This window comes from Selaginella moellendorffii, unplaced genomic scaffold (assembly GCF_000143415.4).
Source record: "Selaginella moellendorffii unplaced genomic scaffold, v1.0 SELMOscaffold_64, whole genome shotgun sequence".
NCBI lineage: Eukaryota > Viridiplantae > Streptophyta > Lycopodiopsida > Selaginellales > Selaginellaceae > Selaginella > Selaginella moellendorffii.
Genome location: NW_003314325.1, coordinates 783,068 through 803,813, shown reverse-complemented (window position 1 = coordinate 803,813; position 20,746 = coordinate 783,068). Strand labels below are relative to the sequence as shown.

At 46.6% G+C, this 20,746-nt stretch overlaps 6 protein-coding genes and 3 long non-coding RNA genes across 22 annotated transcripts; 4 read left to right on the top strand and 5 right to left on the bottom strand.

Annotated features, from left to right (window-relative positions):
* Positions 1-680: 680 nt before the first annotated feature.
* Positions 681-3,316, bottom strand: LOC9645155. 3 transcript variants are annotated; one of them, XR_002994218.1, is made up of 8 exons: positions 2,370-3,316; positions 2,164-2,273; positions 2,031-2,111; positions 1,854-1,963; positions 1,482-1,784; positions 1,253-1,421; positions 1,054-1,192; positions 681-985 (listed from the first exon to the last, which is right to left on the bottom strand). It is a non-coding gene; the product is annotated as an uncharacterized LOC9645155 (long non-coding RNA). The 3 variants fall into 3 exon arrangements; XR_002994217.1 differs by having other exon boundaries at positions 1,482-1,624; positions 1,677-1,784; positions 1,854-2,111; positions 2,370-3,315; XR_002994216.1 differs by having other exon boundaries at positions 1,854-2,111; positions 2,370-3,315.
* Positions 3,317-4,924: 1,608 nt separating this feature from the next.
* Positions 4,925-5,569, top strand: LOC9648734 (probable C-terminal domain small phosphatase). The gene has a single exon (XM_002984869.2). The coding sequence runs from the start codon at positions 4,925-4,927 to the stop codon at positions 5,567-5,569; it is 645 nt and encodes a 214-aa protein (XP_002984915.2).
* A 133-nt stretch (positions 5,570-5,702) lies between these two features.
* Positions 5,703-8,578, bottom strand: LOC9645154. 5 transcript variants are annotated; one of them, XR_002994215.1, is made up of 8 exons: positions 7,387-8,578; positions 7,181-7,290; positions 6,871-7,128; positions 6,694-6,801; positions 6,493-6,635; positions 6,264-6,432; positions 6,074-6,203; positions 5,703-6,005 (listed from the first exon to the last, which is right to left on the bottom strand). XR_002994215.1 is itself a non-coding variant. In XM_024689973.1 (8 exons), the coding sequence occupies exons 5-8, from the start codon at positions 6,788-6,790 to the stop codon at positions 5,905-5,907; spliced, it is 696 nt and encodes a 231-aa protein (XP_024545741.1). In that variant the 5' UTR covers positions 6,791-6,801; positions 6,871-6,980; positions 7,048-7,128; positions 7,181-7,290; positions 7,387-8,569; the 3' UTR covers positions 5,703-5,904. The 5 variants fall into 5 exon arrangements, 4 of the variants coding, with proteins under 4 accessions (XP_024545741.1, XP_024545739.1, XP_024545742.1 ...); XM_024689973.1 differs by having other exon boundaries at positions 6,264-6,430; positions 6,493-6,801; positions 6,871-6,980; positions 7,048-7,128; positions 7,387-8,569; XM_024689971.1 differs by having other exon boundaries at positions 6,264-6,430; positions 6,493-6,801; positions 7,387-8,569.
* A 1,378-nt stretch (positions 8,579-9,956) lies between these two features.
* LOC9648733 (probable C-terminal domain small phosphatase) lies at positions 9,957-10,601 on the top strand. The gene has a single exon (XM_002984868.2). The coding sequence runs from the start codon at positions 9,957-9,959 to the stop codon at positions 10,599-10,601; it is 645 nt and encodes a 214-aa protein (XP_002984914.2).
* A 133-nt stretch (positions 10,602-10,734) lies between these two features.
* Positions 10,735-13,224, bottom strand: LOC9645153. Of its 7 annotated transcripts, none has more exons than XM_024689970.1 (7): positions 12,213-13,224; positions 11,903-12,160; positions 11,726-11,833; positions 11,525-11,657; positions 11,296-11,462; positions 11,106-11,235; positions 10,735-11,037 (listed from the first exon to the last, which is right to left on the bottom strand). In XM_024689970.1, exons 2-7 carry the CDS (start codon positions 11,924-11,926, stop codon positions 10,937-10,939), a joined length of 663 nt encoding a protein of 220 aa, XP_024545738.1. In that variant the 5' UTR covers positions 11,927-12,160; positions 12,213-13,224; the 3' UTR covers positions 10,735-10,936. The 7 variants fall into 7 exon arrangements, with proteins under 7 accessions (XP_024545738.1, XP_024545735.1, XP_024545733.1 ...); XM_024689967.1 differs by having other exon boundaries at positions 11,726-12,012; positions 12,080-12,160; XM_024689965.1 differs by having other exon boundaries at positions 11,726-12,160; positions 12,213-12,326; positions 12,419-13,224.
* A 989-nt stretch (positions 13,225-14,213) lies between these two features.
* Positions 14,214-15,654, top strand: LOC9648732 (probable C-terminal domain small phosphatase). Its single transcript, XM_002984867.2, has 2 exons — positions 14,214-14,305; positions 15,006-15,654. Exons 1-2 carry the CDS (start codon positions 14,214-14,216, stop codon positions 15,652-15,654), a joined length of 741 nt encoding a protein of 246 aa, XP_002984913.2.
* Positions 15,655-15,762: 108 nt separating this feature from the next.
* Positions 15,763-16,308, bottom strand: LOC112351671. Its single transcript, XR_002994219.1, has 2 exons — positions 16,170-16,308; positions 15,763-16,101 (listed from the first exon to the last, which is right to left on the bottom strand). It is a non-coding gene; the product is annotated as an uncharacterized LOC112351671 (long non-coding RNA).
* A 377-nt stretch (positions 16,309-16,685) lies between these two features.
* Positions 16,686-18,926, bottom strand: LOC9645152. Of its 2 annotated transcripts, none has more exons than XR_002994225.1 (4): positions 17,492-18,926; positions 17,286-17,395; positions 16,799-17,233; positions 16,686-16,740 (listed from the first exon to the last, which is right to left on the bottom strand). It is a non-coding gene; the product is annotated as an uncharacterized LOC9645152 (long non-coding RNA). The 2 variants fall into 2 exon arrangements; XR_002994226.1 differs by lacking the exon at positions 16,686-16,740 and having other exon boundaries at positions 16,895-16,906; positions 16,976-17,233; positions 17,492-18,878.
* A 1,111-nt stretch (positions 18,927-20,037) lies between these two features.
* LOC9648731 (probable C-terminal domain small phosphatase) lies at positions 20,038-20,682 on the top strand. The gene has a single exon (XM_002984866.2). The coding sequence runs from the start codon at positions 20,038-20,040 to the stop codon at positions 20,680-20,682; it is 645 nt and encodes a 214-aa protein (XP_002984912.2).
* Positions 20,683-20,746: the final 64 nt, after the last annotated feature.

Below are 20,746 nucleotides of genomic sequence, written 5' to 3'. Positions count from 1 at the left end.
CGCCAGCTTTGGAGGAAAAACCCACGCTTGTGTTAGACATGGACGAGACACTAATCCATGCCCACAAGGCCACAGCGTCCCTCAAACTCTTCAGTGGGAAGATTCTTCCATTGCAGCGCTACCTTGTCGCAAAGCGGCCGGGTGTGGATACATTTCTAAATGAGATGAGTCAGATATATGAGATCGTGGTTTTTACTCGAGCGGTGAAGCCTTATGCGGACAGGATATTGGATAGGCTCGACCCTAGCTGGGAATCTCTTCACCCATCGCCTCTACAGAGATTCATGCTCGCCCAAGGAAGTGGGAGGGAGAAAGGTTGTGAAAGATCTTTCAAGGTTAGGGCGGGACCTCAGACACACGGTGATCGTGGACGACAAGCCAGAGTCCTTTTGCTTGCAGCCCAGCAATGGAATTGTCATCCGGGCATTCAAAAACAGGAAAGGGCATAAATATGATGAATTGAAGAAGATAAGCAATCTGCTTAAGGAAATTGCAAGAGTTGAAGACGTAAGACAAGCATTGGAGAAGCTTAGAGGTTAGACAAAAGATCTTGTAAAAAGAAACTCCATGTATCCACTGTGTATGCTGTAACACTGCTCACTCTAAGTTGATTGTGGCATTTTCTCCCTCACAAAAACAAATGTCCAATTTAACTTTGGAAACAATGTTATGGCAAATCATAATCAGAAAGACATCTCGAGTTTCAGTCTGATTCATTACTTGAGAGTCAATCGATAATTGTGATGCTTAAGCAGCGTCATCCTCTCTGTCCTGAAACGCAATGTAGAGCCTCCCAAAATCCCATGGCTCGATCACCTGGCCTATCCTTTTAGTGTGGCTTGACAAGAGTGGTATATAGTTTAGATACGATCTCATTATGCTCACTATTTTGTTGTCCATCCCCACCTACAAATCAAACATGGACGAGTGGTATATACTTTGGGTACGATCTCATTATGCTCACTGTTTTGTTGTCCATCCCCACCTACAAATCAAACATGGAGTGAGGAAAACAAAACGAAAACAAAGTTTGTAAACGACAGAAGTTTATACCTGTAAGATATCTCCAGTGAATAAAACACCTCTCCTTGAGCTCCATGAGACCAGTGGAGGATTTGTGCAACAGAAAAATGGCTAAAAGCGTGAGTCCCTCCCATAGTAGAACTTCACCTTTTCGTGCTGGTAAACCACTCTGCAAAAGTATGGATACAGAGAGATCGAAATGAAAGAGAGAAACAAAGGTAGACAATACCATTCGCGGGTATAAACCGGGACGCCTCCAAAAGCCTCGCTCCATCGAGAGTTTGTGCTGTAGTAATACGGGTGAGAAATGGCAATCGCTCTCAATCCACCTAGTGACTTGGTTATCTCCACTGTGGCATCGTCTAGAAATGAGATGCAGTCCCACAGTATGTTTCCCTCTATCAAAAACATAAAAACCATAAAAAATGCACAACGGCCATAGCTCCAAACATACATACCTTGAGTCTGGATGAGAAACGCACGCTGTCCAATTCCAAACTTTGGAAAGGTTATGATCTCGAAGACCTGCGGCTCATGCTTCTTGAAACCATTGCGAAACTGCTATCTCATCTTGCTCATGGACGTCCATACCTGACCTTCCCTAAAAGTCAAGAAAACTCGAGACCTCCAGGATTTCTGAGAAAACATCCCACCCAGACGTATGGAGCGTGTGCCTCCATAACTTTGAAATCCGAGAGTGTTAACAAGGATTCTCGTGGTGTCTTTGTAGAAAGCAATAACGCCGTGCATTGCTTAGAAACCTTAAGAGATAACCAAGATCTCAGTAAAAGGACAAACTTGTTAAAACTCGAGGAGAAAGATTGACAGACCTTGAGATCCTCTGGAGATATCATCAGCTGCTGGATGTGGTGGAGGCGGAGCAGAACCTCAGGTCAGACCCTGCTTATCTTGCTTACTATCACTCGCATGTCCAAGCCTCCTGTTTGAGCGGTGTTGGACGCTCCATTGAAGCAAGCACATATAACACGGTTAAACACGTTTCTTACTGGAAAGCCATCGGTATAGAGCAGCTGACGACTATCAGCTAGAACGCAGCGTATTTGGAGGGTTCCAGTCTCTATGGCCACCTATTTTTCACTCGTTTAGTTCTCTCCAAAATATAAATGAGTTTTCTTGTACCGGTAGATGGACTTAGGACAGTCGCCCGAGATGTAGATCGTATAGTAGATGTGCATTTCATGTAGACGATGTTTCCATAAGTATGGATAGTGCTGTCCTTTTGGAAAGTGCTGGTTTGTCCGATCATCACAACCGTGTCAACATAATCGAAAACTCACAACTGGAAACGAAGAAACAAGAAGAGAGCAAACGGAATAAGAGCTTACCGGATAGGATAGATCTTGCACTGCCGCTGAGACGCTCAACCCAAACGTAAGCTGCGCAAGACATTAGGAGATGATATCCTTTTGATCCATCGCCCGGAAAACCAGCCTGCTCTCTTCCACTTGTGTCCAGGAAGTTAATTCTGTCGTTGACGAGCGCGCCCGGCATTTGGAGTGCAGCTGAGCGATCGGGGATGCCATGAAAAACATCGGGAAGCTAGAACCTGCCAGGACTTGAACCTCGGACGTCCCCATCATCCAACGGCCATGATGCGATGCGCATAAGAGCTTGCCGCCCTCGTCACATCTTGCGACAATGGCCGCCGGATCCATCGCCCAGATCCTTCACAGCGACCACAACAACAGCGTCTTCCTGCGAAATCTCCTCGTCCAGATGTATGGCCGCTGCGGCTGCCTGGAGGAAGCGCGATCGGTCTTCGATTCTACCTCGGATCCCAATCTCTTCTCTTGGAATCTCACCCTCCAGGCCTACATTCGCAGCCACGACCTGAAGCCGCGGCCGGGGACGTGCAGCGCGCCAAGCAGCTCTTCGATCGCATCCCTGCAAAGAATTCCATCACCTGGATCGCGATGATCGAGATGTACTCGCCGAGGCGGTATTCCACTCCATGCCGGAGCAAACCCCCGTTTCTAGCACGGCCATGGCCCATAACGGGCATCTCTCACGCGCCGTGGACGGCCATGATCCAAGGCCACTGCCAGAACCAGCGGCTGGATGAAGCTAAAGATCTCTTTGATAGAATGCCCTAGTAACATGGACGACCATGATCACCAGGCCGGGCATATGGAGCAAGCAAAGAATCTCTTTGAAGATGCCCCGGATCTTAATGAGGTGGCATTTACGGCTATGATCGACGGCTATGCACCTCATGGCTGCTTGGAGGAGGCTAAATGTTTGTTTGAGAGGCACGTGGTGGCCTGGAACTCCATGCTTGGCACATATGCCTCGAATGGGCATTTGGACGAGGCACTAGATTCCTTCCTAAAGATGGCTCATCTCTTGGGCAACAATGATCCATATGCTCACCTCTAGAAACCATCTTGAAAATGCAAAGTTTATTTACGATCGAATGCCTTACAAGAGCAAGATGGCGCGCACAGTGCTCCTCTCGGCCTATCTCTGGAATTGGCCACCTCCAAGAAGCGATGAGCCTCTTCCGGGCACCAAACTCGAGTTTCCAAGAGGAGTCCCTTGTGAGCGAAATCCGGCACCATTGCCATCCAGACGATCGCATTGCACTCCTCGCTCTCGAGAGAATGCCAGAGCAAAACTTAATCTCACACACACACAATGTTAAGAGTTAAATTCCAAGACTGATATAAAACACTTACCGAGGTGACAACACATGACTTGCTCCAGTATCGAGATAGGACTTCGCGTTCCTCAAGTTCATACCACCACGGATCTACAAGCCACTTGAATGTAGCAGAAAACAGTGCTTCTCAAAATCTAGAAATTGTATACGCTTCCACTGCCGCAAGCGCTGCCTTCACGGTCAATGAACGTGTCCTCCGACTCGAAATTCACAACCAGCGAAGACTGTGACAAATCCAGCAGAGTAGATCCGGCCAGCAAGATCATCCATTTCTTGACCACTTTATTTTCTCGAGTCAAGCTTAACTTCAAAGAACAAAACATGGCCTAGCCGTGTAAAGGAAGGCTAAGATCCACAGAAAAAACGCCATGGAAAACACACAGAGAGTTATACTATTGGGCACTGTAGTTTGCTGATGGATCGCCATGGTCGTCGCTGGTGTGGACACAGAAACTATCGAGATTTTGGAGAAAGAACTAAACAAAACTGCAGCAGCAAAAGCCGCAGTGATGACCAGGCATTAGAGGAGCGATGCAAGCACAAGCTTTCGAGTAGGAGCCATAATTTCTGGAGAGCCAAGAGAAAAGAGAATAGATTGAGCAAACAAAGGGGGCAATCTCCCATAGATAAACATCCAAGAGCACGAACTCACACAAAAGCTTGCACAAACTTTTACTCCAGTGGCAGTAGTAGCACCTTAACGTTGATAACCATGGTTTCACCACCATGGTTGGAATGATCTACAATGAAACACACGTTCTCAATGCTCAAGTCAGAATAGATATCAGCGAAAGACAAACATCTTGAGGCGAGTTTAGATTGGAGCTAAAGGAAATTTGGAGCTGTTGGATTCTTTCTCAGCCGGCAAACTTCCGCCTTCAGTGACTCAAATCCGCTTTACATCCATGCTGGAGGTCAGAACCAAAGCTACTGAACTCTCTCTGCGTTCCAGAATATGCAATCGAACAAATCCTCAGTTATGTCAAGGTTCGTTCCCAGTAAGTTCAGTTCACTAGTACTGCGCATACTCCTCTCAAACTGTGGATTGCCATTTAAGCGGGACAACGCTCCCACCTCCAAAACCAGCGAGCCTGAGAGAAAAAATCCATGAAATTTTCTACGGCCAGAATTATGGTATATTTCGTAAAGTGTATTTAATTTGATTTATAAAGATCCTTTACAATTAGGGCTTGCGTTCTTTCTTTCTTTTTTATCAGAGCGATGAAGAGGGCGAGAGAATATGGCGATTGGAGTTTTGCAACGCTCGACATGGTGACCAAAGTAAAGAACAAAAAGGTAAAGGTGACACACAGTTCTCCACTACTACTGCCAGCTTTGGAGGAGAAACCCACGCTTGTGTTAGACATGGACGAGACACTAATTCATGCCCACAAGGCCACAGCGTCCCTCAAGCTCTTCAGTGGGAGGACTCTTCCATTGCAGCGCTACCTTGTCGCAAAGCGACCAGGTGTGGATACATTTCTAAATGAGATGAGTCAAATATACGAGATCGTGGTTTTTACTCGAGCGGTGAAGCCTTATGCGGACAGGATATTGGATAGGCTCGACCCAGCTGGGAATCTCTTCACCCATCGCCTCTACAGAGATTCATGCTCGCCCAAGGAAGTGGGAGGGAGAAAGGTTGTGAAAGATCTTTCAAGGTTAGGGCGGGACCTCAGACACACGGTTATCGTGGACGACAAGCCAGAGTCCTTTTGCTTGCAGCCCAGCAATGGAATTGTCATCCGGGCATTCAAAAACAGGAAAGGGCATAAATATGATGAATTGAAGAAGATAAGCAATCTGCTTAAGGAAATTGCAAGAGTTGAAGATGTAAGACAAGCATTGGAGAAGCTTAGAGGTTAGACAAAAGATCTTGTAAAAAGAAACTCCATGTATCCACTGTGTATGCTGTAACACTGCTCACTCTAAGTTATTTTCTCCCTCACAAAAACAAATGTCCAATTTAACTTTGGAAACAATGTTATGGCAAATCATAATCAGAAAAGCATCTCGAGTTTCAGTCTGATTCATTACTTGAGAGTCAATCAATAATTGTGATGCTTAAGCAGCGTCATCCTCTCTGTCCTGAAACGCAACGTAGAGCCTCCCAAAATCCCATGGCTCGATCACCTGGCCTATCCTTTTAGTGTGGCTTGACAAGAGTGGTACATAGTTTAGATACGATCTCACTATCCTCACTATTTTGTTGTCCATCCCCACCTACAAATCAAACATGGACGAGTGGTATATACTTTGGGTACGATCTCATTATGCTCACTGTTTTGTTGTCCATCCCCACCTACAAATCAAACATGGAGTGAGGAAAACAAAACGAAAACAAAGTTTGTAAACGACAGAAGTTTATACCTGTAAGATATCTCCAGTGAATAAAACACCTCTCCTTGAGCTCCATGAGACCAGTGGAGGATTTGTGCAAGGCTAAAAGCGTGAGTCCCTCCCATAGTAGAACTTCACCTTTTCGTGCTGGTAAACCACTCTGCAAAAGTATGGATACAGAGAGATCGAAATGAAAGAGAGAAACAAAGGTAGACAATACCATTCCCGGGTATAAACCGGGACGCCTCCAAAAGCCTCGCTCCATCGAGAGTTTGTGCTGTAGTAATGCGGGTGAGAGGTGGCAATCGCTCTCAATCCACCTAGTGACTTGATTATCGCCACTGTGGCATCGTCTAGAAATGAGATGCAGTCCCACAGTATGTTTCCCTCTATCAAAAACATAAAAACCATAAAAAATGCACAACGGCCATAGCTCCAAACATACATACCTTGAGTCTGGATGAGAAACGCACGCTGTCCAATGCCAAACTTTAAAAAGGTTATGATCTCGAAGACCTGCGGCTCATGCTTCTTGAAACCATTGCGAAACTGCAATCTCATCTTGCTCATGGACGTCCATACCTGACCTTCCCTAAAACTAAAAGTCAAGAAAACTCGAGACCTCCAGGATTTCTGAGAAAACATCCCACCCAGACGTATGGAGTGTGTGCCTCCATAACTTTGAAATCCAAGAGTGTTAACAAGGACTCTCGTGGTGTCTTTGTAGAAAGCAATAACGCCGTGCATTGCTTAGAAACCTTAAGAGATAACCAAGATCTCAGTAAAAGGACAAACTTGTTAAAACTCGAGGAGAAAGATTGACAGACCTTGAGATCCTCTGGAGATATCATCAGCTGCTGGATGTGGTGGAGGCGGAGCAGAACCTCAGGTCAGACCCTGCTTATCTTGCTTACTATCACTCGCATGTCCAAGCCTCCTGTTTGAGCGGTGTTGGACGCTCCATTGAAGCAAGCACATATAACACGGTTAAACACGTTTCTTACTGGAAAGCCATCGGTATAGAGCAGCTGACGACTATCAGCTAGAACGCAGCGTATTTGGAGGGTTCCAGTCTCTATGGCCACCTATTTTTCACTCGTTTAGTTCTCTCCAAAATATAAATGAGTTTTCTTGTACCGGTAGATGGACTTAGGACAGTCGTCCGAGATGTAGATCGTATAGTAGATGTGCATTTCATGTAGACGATGTTTCCATAAGTATGGATAGTGCTGTCCTTTTGGAAAGTGCTGGTTTGTCCGATCATCACAACCGTGTCAACATAATCGAAAACTCACAACTGGAAACGAAGAAACAAGAAGAGAGCAAACGGAATAAGAGCTTACCGGATAGGATAGATCTTGCACTGCCGCTGAGACGCTCAACCCAAACGTAAGCTGCGCAAGACATTAGGAGATGATATCCTTTTGATCCATCGCCCGGAAAACCAGCCTGCTCTCTTCCACTTGTGTCCAGGAAGTTAATTCTGTCGTTGACGAGCGCGCCCGGCATTTGGAGTGCAGCTGAGCGATGGGGGATGAGTTCTCGCAGCGTGCCATGAAAAACATCGGGAAGCTAGAACCTGCCAGGACTTGAACCTCGGACGTCCCCATCATCCAACGGCCATGATGCGATGCGCATAAGAGCTTGCCGCCCTCGTCACATCTTGCGACAATGGCCGCCGGATCCATCGCCCAGATCCTTCACAGCGACCACAACAACAGCGTCTTCCTGCGAAATCTCCTCGTCCAGATGTATGGCCGCTGCGGCTGCCTGGAGGAAGCGCGATCGGTCTTCGATTCTACCTCGGATCCCAATCTCTTCTCTTGGAATCTCACCCTCCAGGCCTACATTCGCAGCCACGACCTGAAGCCGCGGCCGGGGACGTGCAGCGCGCCAAGCAGCTCTTCGATCGCATCCCTGCAAAGAATTCCATCACCTGGATCGCGATGATCGAGATGTACTCGCCGAGTGGCAATCTCGGCGAGGCGGAGGCGGTATTCCACTCCATGCCGGAGCAAACCCCCGTTTCTAGCACGGCCATGGCCCATAACGGGCATCTCTCACGCGCCGTGGACGGCCATGATCCAAGGCCACTGCCAGAACCAGCGGCTGGATGAAGCTAAAGATCTCTTTGATAGAATGCCCTAGTAACATGGACGACCATGATCACCAGGCCGGGCATATGGAGCAAGCAAAGAATCTCTTTGAAGATGCCCCGGATCTTAATGAGGTGGCATTTACGGCTATGATCGACGGCTATGCACCTCATGGCTGCTTGGAGGAGGCTAAATGTTTGTTTGAGAGGCACGTGGTGGCCTGGAACTCCATGCTTGGCGCATATGCCTCGAATGGGCATTTGGACGAGGCACTAGATTCCTTCCTAAAGATGGCTCATCTCTTGGGCAACAATGATCCATATGCTCACCTCTAGAAACCATCTTGAAAATGCAAAGTTTATTTACGATCGAATGCCTTACAAGAGCAAGATGGCGCGCACAGTGCTCCTCTCGGCCTATCTCTGGAATTGGCCACCTCCAAGAAGCGATGAGCCTCTTCCCGGCACCAAACTCAAGTTTCCAAGAGGAGTCCCTTGTGAGCAAAAGCTGGCACCATTGCCATCCAGACGATTGCATCGCGCTCCTTGCTCACGAGAGAATGCCAGAGCAAGACTTAGTCTCACACACACAATGTTAAGAGTTAAATTCCAAGACTGATGTAAAACACTTACCGAGGTGACAACACATGACTCGCCCCAGTATCGAGATAGGACTTCACGTTCCTCAAGTTCATACCACCACGGATCTGCAAGCCACTTGAATGTAGCAGAAAACAGTGCTTCTCAAAATCTAGAAATTGTATACGCTTCCACTGCCGCAAGCGCTGCCTTCACGGTCAATGAACGTGTCCTCCGACTCGAAATTCACAACCAGCGAAGACTGTGACAAATCCAGCAGAGTAGACCCGGCCAGCAAGATCATCCATTTCTTGACCACTTTATTTTCTCGAGTCAAGCTTAACTTCAAAGAACAAAACATGGCCTAGCCGTGTAAAGGAAGGCTAAGATCCACAGAAAAAACGCCATGGAAAACACACAGAGAGTTATACTATTGAGCACTGTAGTTTGCTGATGGATTGCCATGGTCGTCGCTGGTGTGGACACAGAAACTATCGAGATTTTGGAGAAAGAACTAAACAAAACTGCAGCAGCAAAAGCCGCAGTGATGACCAGGCATTAGAGGAGCGATGCAAGCACAAGCTTTCGAGTAGGAGCCATAATTTCTGGAGAGCCAAGAGAAAAGAGAATAGATTGAGCAAACAAAAGGGGCAATCTCCCATAGATAAACATCCAAGAGCACGAACTCACACAAAAGCTCGCACAAACTTTTACTCCAGTGGCAGTAGTAGCACCTTAACGTTGATAACCATGGTTTCACCACCATGGTTGGAATGATCTACAATGAAACACACGTTCTCAATGCTCAAGTCAGAATAGATATCAGCGAAAGACGAACATCTTGAGAAGGAAATTTGGAGCTGTTGGATTCTTTCTCAGCCGGCAAACTTCCGCCTTCAGTGACTCAAATCCGCTTTACATCCATGCTGGAGGTCAGAACCAAAGCTACTGAACTCTCTCTGCGTTCCAGAATATGCAATCGAACAAATCTTCAGTTATGTCAAGGTTCGTTCCCAGTAAGTTCAGTTCACTAGTACTGCGCATACTCCTCTCAAACTGTGGATTGCCATTTAAGCGGGACAACGCTCCCACCTCCAAAACCAGCGAGCCTGAGAGAAAAAATCCATGAAATTTTCTACGGCCAGAATTATGGTATATTTAGTAAAGTGTATTTAATTTGATTTATAAAGATCCTTTACAATTAGGGCTTGCGTTCTTTCTTTCTTTTTTATCAGAGCGATGAAGAGGGCGAGAGAATATGGCGATTGGAGTTTTGCAACGCTCGACATGGTGACCAAAGTAAAGAACAAAAAGGTAAAGGTGACACACAGTTCTCCACTACTACTGCCAGCTTTGGAGGAGAAACCCACGCTTGTGTTAGACATGGACGAGACACTAATTCATGCCCACAAGGCCACAGCGTCCCTCAAGCTCTTCAGTGGGAGGACTCTTCCATTGCAGCGCTACCTTGTCGCAAAGCGACCAGGTGTGGATACATTTCTAAATGAGATGAGTCAAATATACGAGATCGTGGTTTTTACTCGAGCGGTGAAGCCTTATGCGGACAGGATATTGGATAGGCTCGACCCAGCTGGGAATCTCTTCACCCATCGCCTCTACAGAGATTCATGCTCGCCCAAGGAAGTGGGAGGGAGAAAGGTTGTGAAAGATCTTTCAAGGTTAGGGCGGGACCTCAGACACACGGTTATCGTGGACGACAAGCCAGAGTCCTTTTGCTTGCAGCCCAGCAATGGAATTGTCATCCGGGCATTCAAAAACAGGAAAGGGCATAAATATGATGAATTGAAGAAGATAAGCAATCTGCTTAAGGAAATTGCAAGAGTTGAAGATGTAAGACAAGCATTGGAGAAGCTTAGAGGTTAGACAAAAGATCTTGTAAAAAGAAACTCCATGTATCCACTGTGTATGCTGTAACACTGCTCACTCTAAGTTATTTTCTCCCTCACAAAAACAAATGTCCAATTTAACTTTGGAAACAATGTTATGGCAAATCATAATCAGAAAAGCATCTCGAGTTTCAGTCTGATTCATTACTTGAGAGTCAATCAATAATTGTGATGCTTAAGCAGCGTCATCCTCTCTGTCCTGAAACGCAACGTAGAGCCTCCCAAAATCCCATGGCTCGATCACCTGGCCTATCCTTTTAGTGTGGCTTGACAAGAGTGGTACATAGTTTAGATACGATCTCACTATCCTCACTATTTTGTTGTCCATCCCCACCTACAAATCAAACATGGACGAGTGGTATATACTTTGGGTACGATCTCATTATGCTCACTGTTTTGTTGTCCATCCCCACCTACAAATCAAACATGGAGTGAGGAAAACAAAACGAAAACAAAGTTTGTAAACGACAGAAGTTTATACCTGTAAGATATCTCCAGTGAATAAAACACCTCTCCTTGAGCTCCATGAGACCAGTGGAGGATTTGTGCAAGGCTAAAAGCGTGAGTCCCTCCCATAGTAGAACTTCACCTTTTCGTGCTGGTAAACCACTCTGCAAAAGTATGGATACAGAGAGATCGAAATGAAAGAGAGAAACAAAGGTAGACAATACCATTCCCGGGTATAAACCGGGACGCCTCCAAAAGCCTCGCTCCATCGAGAGTTTGTGCTGTAGTAATGCGGGTGAGAGGTGGCAATCGCTCTCAATCCACCTAGTGACTTGATTATCGCCACTGTGGCATCGTCTAGAAATGAGATGCAGTCCCACAGTATGTTTCCCTCTATCAAAAACATAAAAACCATAAAAAATGCACAACGGCCATAGCTCCAAACATACATACCTTGAGTCTGGATGAGAAACGCACGCTGTCCAATGCCAAACTTTGGAAAGGTTATGATCTCTAAGACCTGCGGCTCATGCGTCTTGAAACCATTGCGAAACTGCAATCTCATCTTGCTCATGGACGTCCATACCTGACCTTCCCTAAAACTAAAAGTCAAGAAAACTCGAGACCTCCAGGATTTCTGAGAAAACATCCCACCCAGACGTATGGAGCGTGTGCCTCCATAACTTTGAAATCCAAGAGTGTTAACAAGGACTCTCGTTGTGTCTTTGTAGAAAGCAATAACGCCGTGCATTGCTTAGAAACCTTAAGAGATAACCAAGATCTCAGTAAAAGGACAAACTTGTTAAAACTCGAGGAGAAAGATTGACAGACCTTGAGATCCTCTGGAGATATCATCAGCTGCTGGATGTGGTGGAGGCGGAGCAGAACCTCAGGTCAGACCCTGCTTATCTTGCTTACTATCACTCGCATGTCCAAGCCTCCTGTTTGAGCGGTGTTGGACGCTCCATTGAAGCAAGCACATATAACACGGTTAAACACGTTTCTTACTGGAAAGCCATCGGTATAGAGCAGCTGACGACTATCAGCTAGAACGCAGCGTATTTGGAGGGTTCCAGTCTCTATGGCCACCTATTTTTCACTCGTTTAGTTCTCTCCAAAATATAAATGAGTTTTCTTGTACCGGTAGATGGACTTAGGACAGTCGCCCGAGATGTAGATCGTATAGTAGATGTGCATTTCATGTAGACGATGTTTCCATAAGTATGGATAGTGCTGTCCTTTTGGAAAGTGCTGGCTTGTCCGATCATCACAACCGTGTCAACATAATCGAAAACTCACAACTGGAAAAGAAGAAACAAGAAGAGAGCAAACGGAATAAGAGCTTACCGGATAGGATAGATCTTGCACTGCCGCTGAGACGCTCAACCCAAACGTAAGCTGCGCAAGACATTAGGAGATGATATCCTTTTGATCCATCGCCCGGAAAACCAGCCTGCTCTCTTCCACTTGTGTCCAGGAAGTTAATTCTGTCGTTGACGAGCGCGCCCGGCATTTGGAGTGCAGCTGAGCGATGGGGGATGAGTTCTCGCAGCGTGCCATGAAAAACATCGGGAAGCTAGAACCTGCCAGGACTTGAACCTCGGACGTCCCCATCATCCAACGGCCATGATGCGATGCGCATAAGAGCTTGCCGCCCTCGTCACATCTTGCGACAATGGCCGCCGGATCCATCGCCCAGATCCTTCACAGCGACCACAACAACAGCGTCTTCCTGCGAAATCTCCTCGTCCAGATGTATGGCCGCTGCGGCTGCCTGGAGGAAGCGCGATCGGTCTTCGATTCTACCTCGGATCCCAATCTCTTCTCTTGGAATCTCACCCTCCAGGCCTACATTCGCAACCACGACCTGAAGCCGCGGCCGGGGACGTGCAGCGCGCCAAGCAGCTCTTCGATCGCATCCCTGCAAAGAATTCCATCACCTGGAACGCGATGATCGAGATGTACTCGCCGAGTGGCAATCTCGGCGAGGCGGAGGCGGTATTCCACTCCATGCCGGAGCAAACCCCCGTTTCTAGCACGGCCATGACCCATAACGGGCATCTCTCACGCGCCGTGGACGGCCATGATCCAAGGCCACTGCCAGAACCAGCGGCTGGATGAAGCTAAAGATCTCTTTGATAGAATGCCCTAGTAACATGGACGACCATATCACCAGGCCGGGCATATGGAGCAAGCAAAGAATCTCTTTGAAGATGCCCCGGATCTTAATGAGGTGGCATTTACGGCTATGATCGACGGCTATGCACCTCATGGCTGCTTGGAGGAGGCTAAATGTTTGTTTGAGAGGCACGTGGTGGCCTGGAACTCCATGCTTGGCGCATATGCCTCGAATGGGCATTTGGACGAGGCACTAGATTCCTTCCTAAAGATGGCTCATCTCTTGGGCAACAATGATCCATATGCTCACCTCTAGAAACCATCTTGAAAATGCAAAGTTTATTTACGATCGAATGCCTTACAAGAGCAAGATGGCGCGCACAGTGCTCCTCTCGGCCTATCTCTGGAATTGGCCACCTCCAAGAAGCGATGAGCCTCTTCCCGGCACCAAACTCAAGTTTCCAAGAGGAGTCCCTTGTGAGCAAAAGCTGGCACCATTGCCATCCAGACGATCGCATTGCACTCCTCGCTCTCGAGAGAATGCCAGAGCAAAACTTAATCTCACACACACACAATGTTAAGAGTTAAATTCCAAGACTGATATAAAACACTTACCGAGGTGACAACACATGACTTGCTCCAGTATCGAGATAGGACTTCGCGTTCCTCAAGTTCATACCACCACCAACCTGCAAGCCACTTGAATGTAGCAGAAAACAGTGCTTCTCAAAATCTAGAAATTGTATACGCTTCCACTGCCGCGAGCGCTGCCTTCAGGGTCAATGAACGTGTCCTCCGACTCGAAATTCACAACCAGCGAAGACTGTGACAAATCCAGCAGAGTAGACCCGGCGAGCAAGATCATCCATTTCTTGACCACTTTATTTTCTCGAGTCAAGCTTAACTTCAAAGAACAAAACATGGCCTAGCCGTGTAAAGGAAGGCTAAGATCCACAGAAAAAACGTCATGAAAAACACACAGAGAGTTATACTATTGAGCACTGTAGTTTGCTGATGGATCGCCATGGTCGTCGCTGGTGTGGACACAGGAACTATCGAGATTTTGGAGAAAGAACTAAACAAAACTGCAGCAGCAAAAGCCGCAGTGATGACCAGGCATTAGAGGAGCGAGGCAAGCACAAGCTTTCGAGTAGGAGCCATAATTTCTGGAGAGCCAAGAGAAAAGAGAATAGATTGAGCAAACAAAGGGGGCAATCTCCCATAGATAAACATCCAAGAGCACGAACTCACACAAAAGCTCGCACAAACTTTTACTCCAGTGGCAGTAGTAGCACCTTAATGTTGATAACCATGGTTTCACCACCATGGTTGGAATGATCTACAATGAAACACACGTTCTCAATGCTCAAGTCAGAATAGATATCAGCGAAAGACGAACATCTTGAGGCGAGTTTAGATTGGAGCTAAAGGAAATTTGGAGCTGTTGGATTCTTTCTCAGCCAGCAAACTTCCGCCTTCAGTGACTCAAATCCGCTTTACATCCATGCTGGAGGTCAGAACCAAAGCTACTGAACTCTCTCTGCGTTCCAGAATATGCAATCGAACAAATCTTCAGTTATGTCAAGGTTCGTTCCCAGTAAGTTCAGTTCACTAGTACTGCGCATACTCCTCTCAAACTGTGGATTGCCATTTAAGCGGGACAACGCTCCCACCTCCAAAACCAGCGAGCCTGAGAGAAAAAATCCATGAAATTTTCTACGGCCAGAATTATGGTATATTTAGTAATGTGTATTTAATTTGATTTATAAAGATCCTTTACAATTAGGGCTTGCGTTCTTTCTTTCTTTTTTATCAGAGCGATGAAGAGGGTGAGAGAATATGGCGATTGGAGTTTTGCAACGCTCGACATGGTGACCAAAGTAAAGAACAAAAAGGTAAAGGTGACACACAGTTCTCCACTACTACCGCCAACTTTGGAGGAGAAACCCACGCTTGTGTTAGACATGGACGAGACACTAATCCATGCCCACAAGGCCACAGCGTCCCTCAAGCTCTTCAGTGGGAAGATTCTTCCATTGCAGCGCTACCTTGTCGCAAAGCGGCCGGGTGTGGATACATTTCTAAATGAGATGAGTCAAATATACGAGATCGTGGTTTTTACTCGAGCGGTGAAGCCTTATGCGGACAGGATATTGGATAGGCTCGACCCAGCTGGGAATCTCTTCACCCATCGCCTCTACAGAGATTCATGCTCGCCCAAGGAAGTGGGAGGGAGAAAGGTTGTGAAAGATCTTTCAAGGTTAGGGCGGGACCTCAGACACACGGTGATCGTGGACGACAAGCCAGAGTCCTTTTGCTTGCAGCCCAGCAATGGAATTGTCATCCGGGCATTCAAAAACAGGAAAGGGCATAAATATGATGAATTGAAGAAGATAAGCAATCTGCTTAAGGAAATTGCAAGAGTTGAAGACGTAAGACAAGCATTGGAGAAGCTTAGAGGTTAGACAAAAGATCTTGTAAAAAGAAACTCCATGTATCCACTGTGTATGCTGTAACACTGCTCACTCTAAGTTGATTGTGGCATTTTCTCCCTCACAAAAACAAATGTCCAATTTAGCTTTGGAAACAATGTTATGGCAAATCATAATCAGAAAGACATCTCGAGTTTCAGTCTGATTCATTACTTGAGAGTCAATCGATAATTGTGATGCTTAAGCAGCGTCATCCTCTCTGTCCTGAAACGCAACGTAGAGCCTCCCAAAATTCCATGGCTCGATCACCTGGCCTATCCTTTTAGTGTGGCTTGACAAGAGTGGTATATAGTTTAGATACGATCTCATTATGCTCACTATTTTGTTGTCCATCCCCACCTACAAATCAAACATGGACGAGAGTGGTATATAGCTTGGATACGATCTCATTATGCTCACTGTTTTGTTGTCCATCCCCACCTACAAATCAAACATGGAGTGAGGAAAACAAAACGAAAACAAAGTTTGTAAACGACAGAAGTTTATACCTGTAAGATATCTCCAGTGAATAAAACACCTCTCCTTGAGCTCCATGAGACCAGTGGAGGATTTGTGCAACAGAAAAATGGCTAAAAGCGTGAGTCCCTCCCATAGTAGAACTTAACCTTTTCATGCTGGTAAACCACTCTGCAAAAGTATGGATACAGAGAGATCGAAATGAAAGAGAGAAACAAAGGTAGACAATACCATCCGTGGATATAAACCGGGACGCCTCCAAAAGCCTCGCTCCATCGAGAGTTTGTGCTGTAGTAATGCGGGTGAGAGGTGGCAATCGCTCTCAATCCACCTAGTGACTTGATTATCGCCACTGTGGCATCGTCTAGAAATGAGATGCAGTCCCACAGTATGTTTCCCTCTATCAAAAACATAAAAACCATAAAAAATGCACAACGGCCATAGCTCCAAACATACATACCTTGAGTCTGGATGAGAAACGCACGCTGTCCAATGCCAAACTTTGGAAAGGTTATGATCTCTAAGACCTGCGGCTCATGCGTCTTGAAACCATTGCGAAACTGCAATCTCATCTTGCTCATGGACGTCCATACCTGACCTTCCCTAAAACTAAAAGTCAAGAAAACTCGAGACCTCCAGGATTTCTGAGAAAACATCCCACCCAGACGTATGGAGCGTGTGCCTCCATAACTTTGAAATCCAAGAGTGTTAACAAGGACTCTCGTGGTGTCTTTGTAGAAAGCAATAACGCCGTGCATTGCTTAGAAACCTTAAGAGATAACCAAGATCTCAGTAAAAGGACAAACTTGTTAAAACTCGAGGAGAAAGATTGACAGACCTTGAGATCCTCTGGAGATATCATCAGCTGCTGGATGTGGTGGAGGCGGAGCAGAACCTCAGGTCAGACCCTGCTTATCTTGCTTACTATCACTCGCATGTCCAAGCCTCCTGTTTGAGCGGTGTTGAACGCTCCATTGAAGCAAGCGCATATAACACGGTTAAACACGTTTCTTACTGGAAAGCCATCGGTATAGAGCAGCTGACGACTATCAGCTAGAACGCAGCGTATTTGGAGGGTTCCAGTCTCTATGGCCACCTATTTTTCACTCGTTTAGTTCTCTCCAAAATATAAATGAGTTTTCTTGTACCGGTAGATGGACTTAGGACAGTCGTCCGAGATGTAGATCGTATAGTAGATGTGCATTTCACGTAGACGATGCTTCCATAAGTATGGATAGTGCTGTCCTTTTGGAAAGTGCTGGTTTGTCCGATCATCACAACCGTGTCAACATAATCGAAAACTCACAACTGGAAACGAAGAAACAAGAAGAGAGCAAACGGAATAAGAGCTTACCGGATAGGATAGATCTTGCACTGCCGCTGAGACGCTCAACCCAAACGTAAGCTGCGCAAGACATTAGGAGATGATATCCTTTTGATCCATCGCCCGGAAAACCAGCCTGCTCTCTTCCACTTGTGTCCAGGAAGTTAATTCTGTCGTTGACGAGCGCGCCCGGCATTTGGAGTGCAGCTGAGCGATCGGGGATGCCATGAAAAACATCGGGAAGCTAGAACCTGCCAGGACTTGAACCTCGGACGTCCCCATCATCCAACGGCCATGATGCGATGCGCATAAGAGCTTGCCGCCCTCGTCACATCTTGCGACAATGGCCGCCGGATCCATCGCCCAGATCCTTCACAGCGACCACAACAACAGCGTCTTCCTGCGAAATCTCCTCGTCCAGATGTATGGCCGCTGCGGCTGCCTGGAGGAAGCGCGATCGGTCTTCGATTCTACCTCGGATCCCAATCTCTTCTCTTGGAATCTCACCCTCCAGGCCTACATTCGCAACCACGACCTGAAGCCGCGGCCGGGGACGTGCAGCGCTTCGATCGCATCCCTGCAAAGAATTCCATCACCTGGAACGCGATGATCGAGATGTACTCGCCGAGTGGCAATCTCGGCGAGGCGGAGGCGGTATTCCACTCCATGCCGGAGCAAACCCCCGTTTCTAGCACGGCCATGACCCATAACGGGCATCTCTCACGCGCCGTGGACGGCCATGATCCAAGGCCACTGCCAGAACCAGCGGCTGGATGAAGCTAAAGATCTCTTTGATAGAATGCCCTAGTAACATGGACGACCATGATCACCAGGCCGGGCATATGGAGCAAGCAAAGAATCTCTTTGAAGATGCCCCGGATCTTAATGAGGTGGCATTTACGGCTATGATCGACGGCTATGCACCTCATGGCTGCTTGGAGGAGGCTAAATGTTTGTTTGAGAGGCACGTGGTGGCTTGGAACTCCATGCTTGGCGCATATGCCTCGAATGGGCATTTGGACGAGGCACTAGATTCCTTCCTAAAGATGGCTCATCTCTTGGGCAACAATGATCCATATGCTCACCTCTAGAAACCATCTTGAAAATGCAAAGTTTATTTACGATCGAATGCCTTACAAGAGCAAGATGGCGCGCACAGTGCTCCTCTCGGCCTATCTCTGGAATTGGCCACCTCCAAGAAGCAATGAGCCTCTTCCGGGCACCAAACTCGAGTTTCCAAGAGGAGTCCCTTGTGAGCGAAATCCGGCACCATTGCCATCCAGACGATCGCATTGCACTCCTCGCTCTCGAGAGAATGCCAGAGCAAAACTTAATCTCACACACACACAATGTTAAGAGTTAAATTCCAAGACTGATATAAAACACTTACCGAGGTGACAACACATGTATCGAGATAGGACTTCGCGTTCCCCGAGTTTATACCACCACCAACCTGCAAGCCACTTGGAATCTAGCAGAAAAACAGCGCTTTTCAAAATCTAGAAATTGTATACGCTTCCACTGCCGCGAGCGCTGCCTTCAGGGTCAATGAACGTGTCCTCCGACTCGAAATTCACAACCAGCGAAGACTGTGACAAATCCAGCAGAGTAGACCCGGCGAGCAAGATCATCCATTTCTTGACCACTTTATTTTCTCGAGTCAAGCTTAACTTCAAAGAACAAAACATGGCCTAGCCGTGTAAAGGAAGACTAAGATCCACAGAAAAAACGTCATGAAAAACACACAGAGAGTTATACTATTGAGCACTGTAGTTTGCTGATGGATCGCCATGGTCGTCGCTGGTGTGGACACAGAAACTATCGAGATTTTGGAGAAAGAACTAAACAAAACTGCAGCAGCAAAAGCCGCAGTGATGACCAGGCATTAGAGGAGCGATGCAAGCACAAGCTTTCGAGTAGGAGCCATAATTTCTGGAGAGCCAAGAGAAAAGAGAATAGATTGAGCAAACAAAGGGGGCAATCTCCCATAGATAAACATCCAAGAGCACGAACTCACACAAAAGCTCGCACAAACTTTTACTCCAGTGGCAGTAGTAGCACCTTAATGTTGATAACCATGGTTTCACCACCATGGTTGGAATGATCTACAATGAAACACACGTTCTCAATGCTCAAGTCAGAATAGATATCAGCGAAAGACGAACATCTTGAGGCGAGTTTAGATTGGAGCTAAAGGAAATTTGGAGCTGTTGGATTCTTTCTCAGCCAGCAAACTTCCGCCTTCAGTGACTCAAATCCGCTTTACATCCATGCTGGAGGTCAGAACCAAAGCTACTGAACTCTCTCTGCGTTCCAGAATATGCAATCGAACAAATCTTCAGTTATGTCAAGGTTCGTTCCCAGTAAGTTCAGTTCACTAGTACTGCGCATACTCCTCTCAAACTGTGGATTGCCATTTAAGCGGGACAACGCTCCCACCTCCAAAACCAGCGAGCCTGAGAGAAAAAATCCATGAAATTTTCTACGATGGTATATTTAGTAAGTGTATTTAATTTGATTTATAAAGATCCTTTACAATTAGGGCTTGCGTTCTTTCTTTCTTTTTTATCAGAGCGATGAAGAGGGCGAGAGAATATGGCGATTGGAGTTTTGCAACGCTCGACATGGTGACCAAAGTAAAGAACAAAAAGGTAAAGGTGACACACAATTCTCCACTACTACCGCCAGCTTTGGAGGAAAAACCCACGCTTGTGTTAGACATGGACGAGACACTAATCCATGCCCACAAGGCCACAGCGTCCCTCAAGCTCTTCAGTGGGAAGATTCTTCCATTGCAGCGCTACCTTGTCGCAAAGCGGCCGGGTGTGGATACATTTCTAAATGAGATGAGTCAGATATATGAGATCGTGGTTTTTACTCGAGCGGTGAAGCCTTATGCGGACAGGATATTGGATAGGCTCGACCCAGTTGGGAATCTCTTCACCCATCGCCTCTACAGAGATTCATGCTCGCCCAAGGAAGTGGGAGGGAGAAAAGTTGTGAAAGATCTTTCAAGGTTAGGGCGGGACCTCAGACACACGGTGATCGTGGACGACAAGCCAGAGTCCTTTTGCTTGCAGCCCAGCAATGGAATTGTCATCCGGGCATTCAAAAACAGGAAAGGGCATAAATATGATGAATTGAAGAAGATAAGCAATCTGCTTAAGGAAATTGCAAGAGTTGAAAATGTAAGACAAGCATTGGAGAAGCTTAGAGGTTAGACAAAAGATCTTGTAAAAAGAAACTCCATGTATCCACTGTGTATGCTGTAACACTGCTCACTCT

Excerpts from the sequence above, each read along its gene's own strand:
- LOC9648734 (XM_002984869.2), top strand. The coding sequence starts at position 4,925 with ATGAAGAGGGCGAGAGAATATGGCGATTGGAGTTTTGCAACGCTCGAC.
- LOC9645154 (XM_024689972.1), bottom strand. The coding sequence starts at position 6,790 with ATGCACGGCGTTATTGCTTTCTACAAAGACACCACGAGAGTCCTTGTT. Across the intron at positions 6,204-6,263 it reads CCGGTTTATACCCGGGAATG|AGTGGTTTACCAGCACGAAA; the intron begins GTATTGTCTACC and ends ATACTTTTGCAG. Across the intron at positions 6,006-6,073 it reads TCACTGGAGATATCTTACAG|GTGGGGATGGACAACAAAAC; the intron begins GTATAAACTTCT and ends TTTGATTTGTAG.
- LOC9648733 (XM_002984868.2), top strand. The coding sequence starts at position 9,957 with ATGAAGAGGGCGAGAGAATATGGCGATTGGAGTTTTGCAACGCTCGAC.
- LOC9645153 (XM_024689967.1), bottom strand. The coding sequence starts at position 11,926 with ATGATATCTCCAGAGGATCTCAAGGTCTGTCAATCTTTCTCCTCGAGT. Across the intron at positions 11,658-11,725 it reads CACACGCTCCATACGTCTGG|GTATGGACGTCCATGAGCAA; the intron begins GTGGGATGTTTT and ends AGGGAAGGTCAG. Across the intron at positions 11,038-11,105 it reads TCACTGGAGATATCTTACAG|GTGGGGATGGACAACAAAAC; the intron begins GTATAAACTTCT and ends TTTGATTTGTAG.
- LOC9648732 (XM_002984867.2), top strand. The coding sequence starts at position 14,214 with ATGGTCGTCGCTGGTGTGGACACAGGAACTATCGAGATTTTGGAGAAA. Across the intron at positions 14,306-15,005 it reads AAAGCCGCAGTGATGACCAG|AGCGATGAAGAGGGTGAGAG; the intron begins GCATTAGAGGAG and ends CTTTTTTATCAG.
- LOC9648731 (XM_002984866.2), top strand. The coding sequence starts at position 20,038 with ATGAAGAGGGCGAGAGAATATGGCGATTGGAGTTTTGCAACGCTCGAC.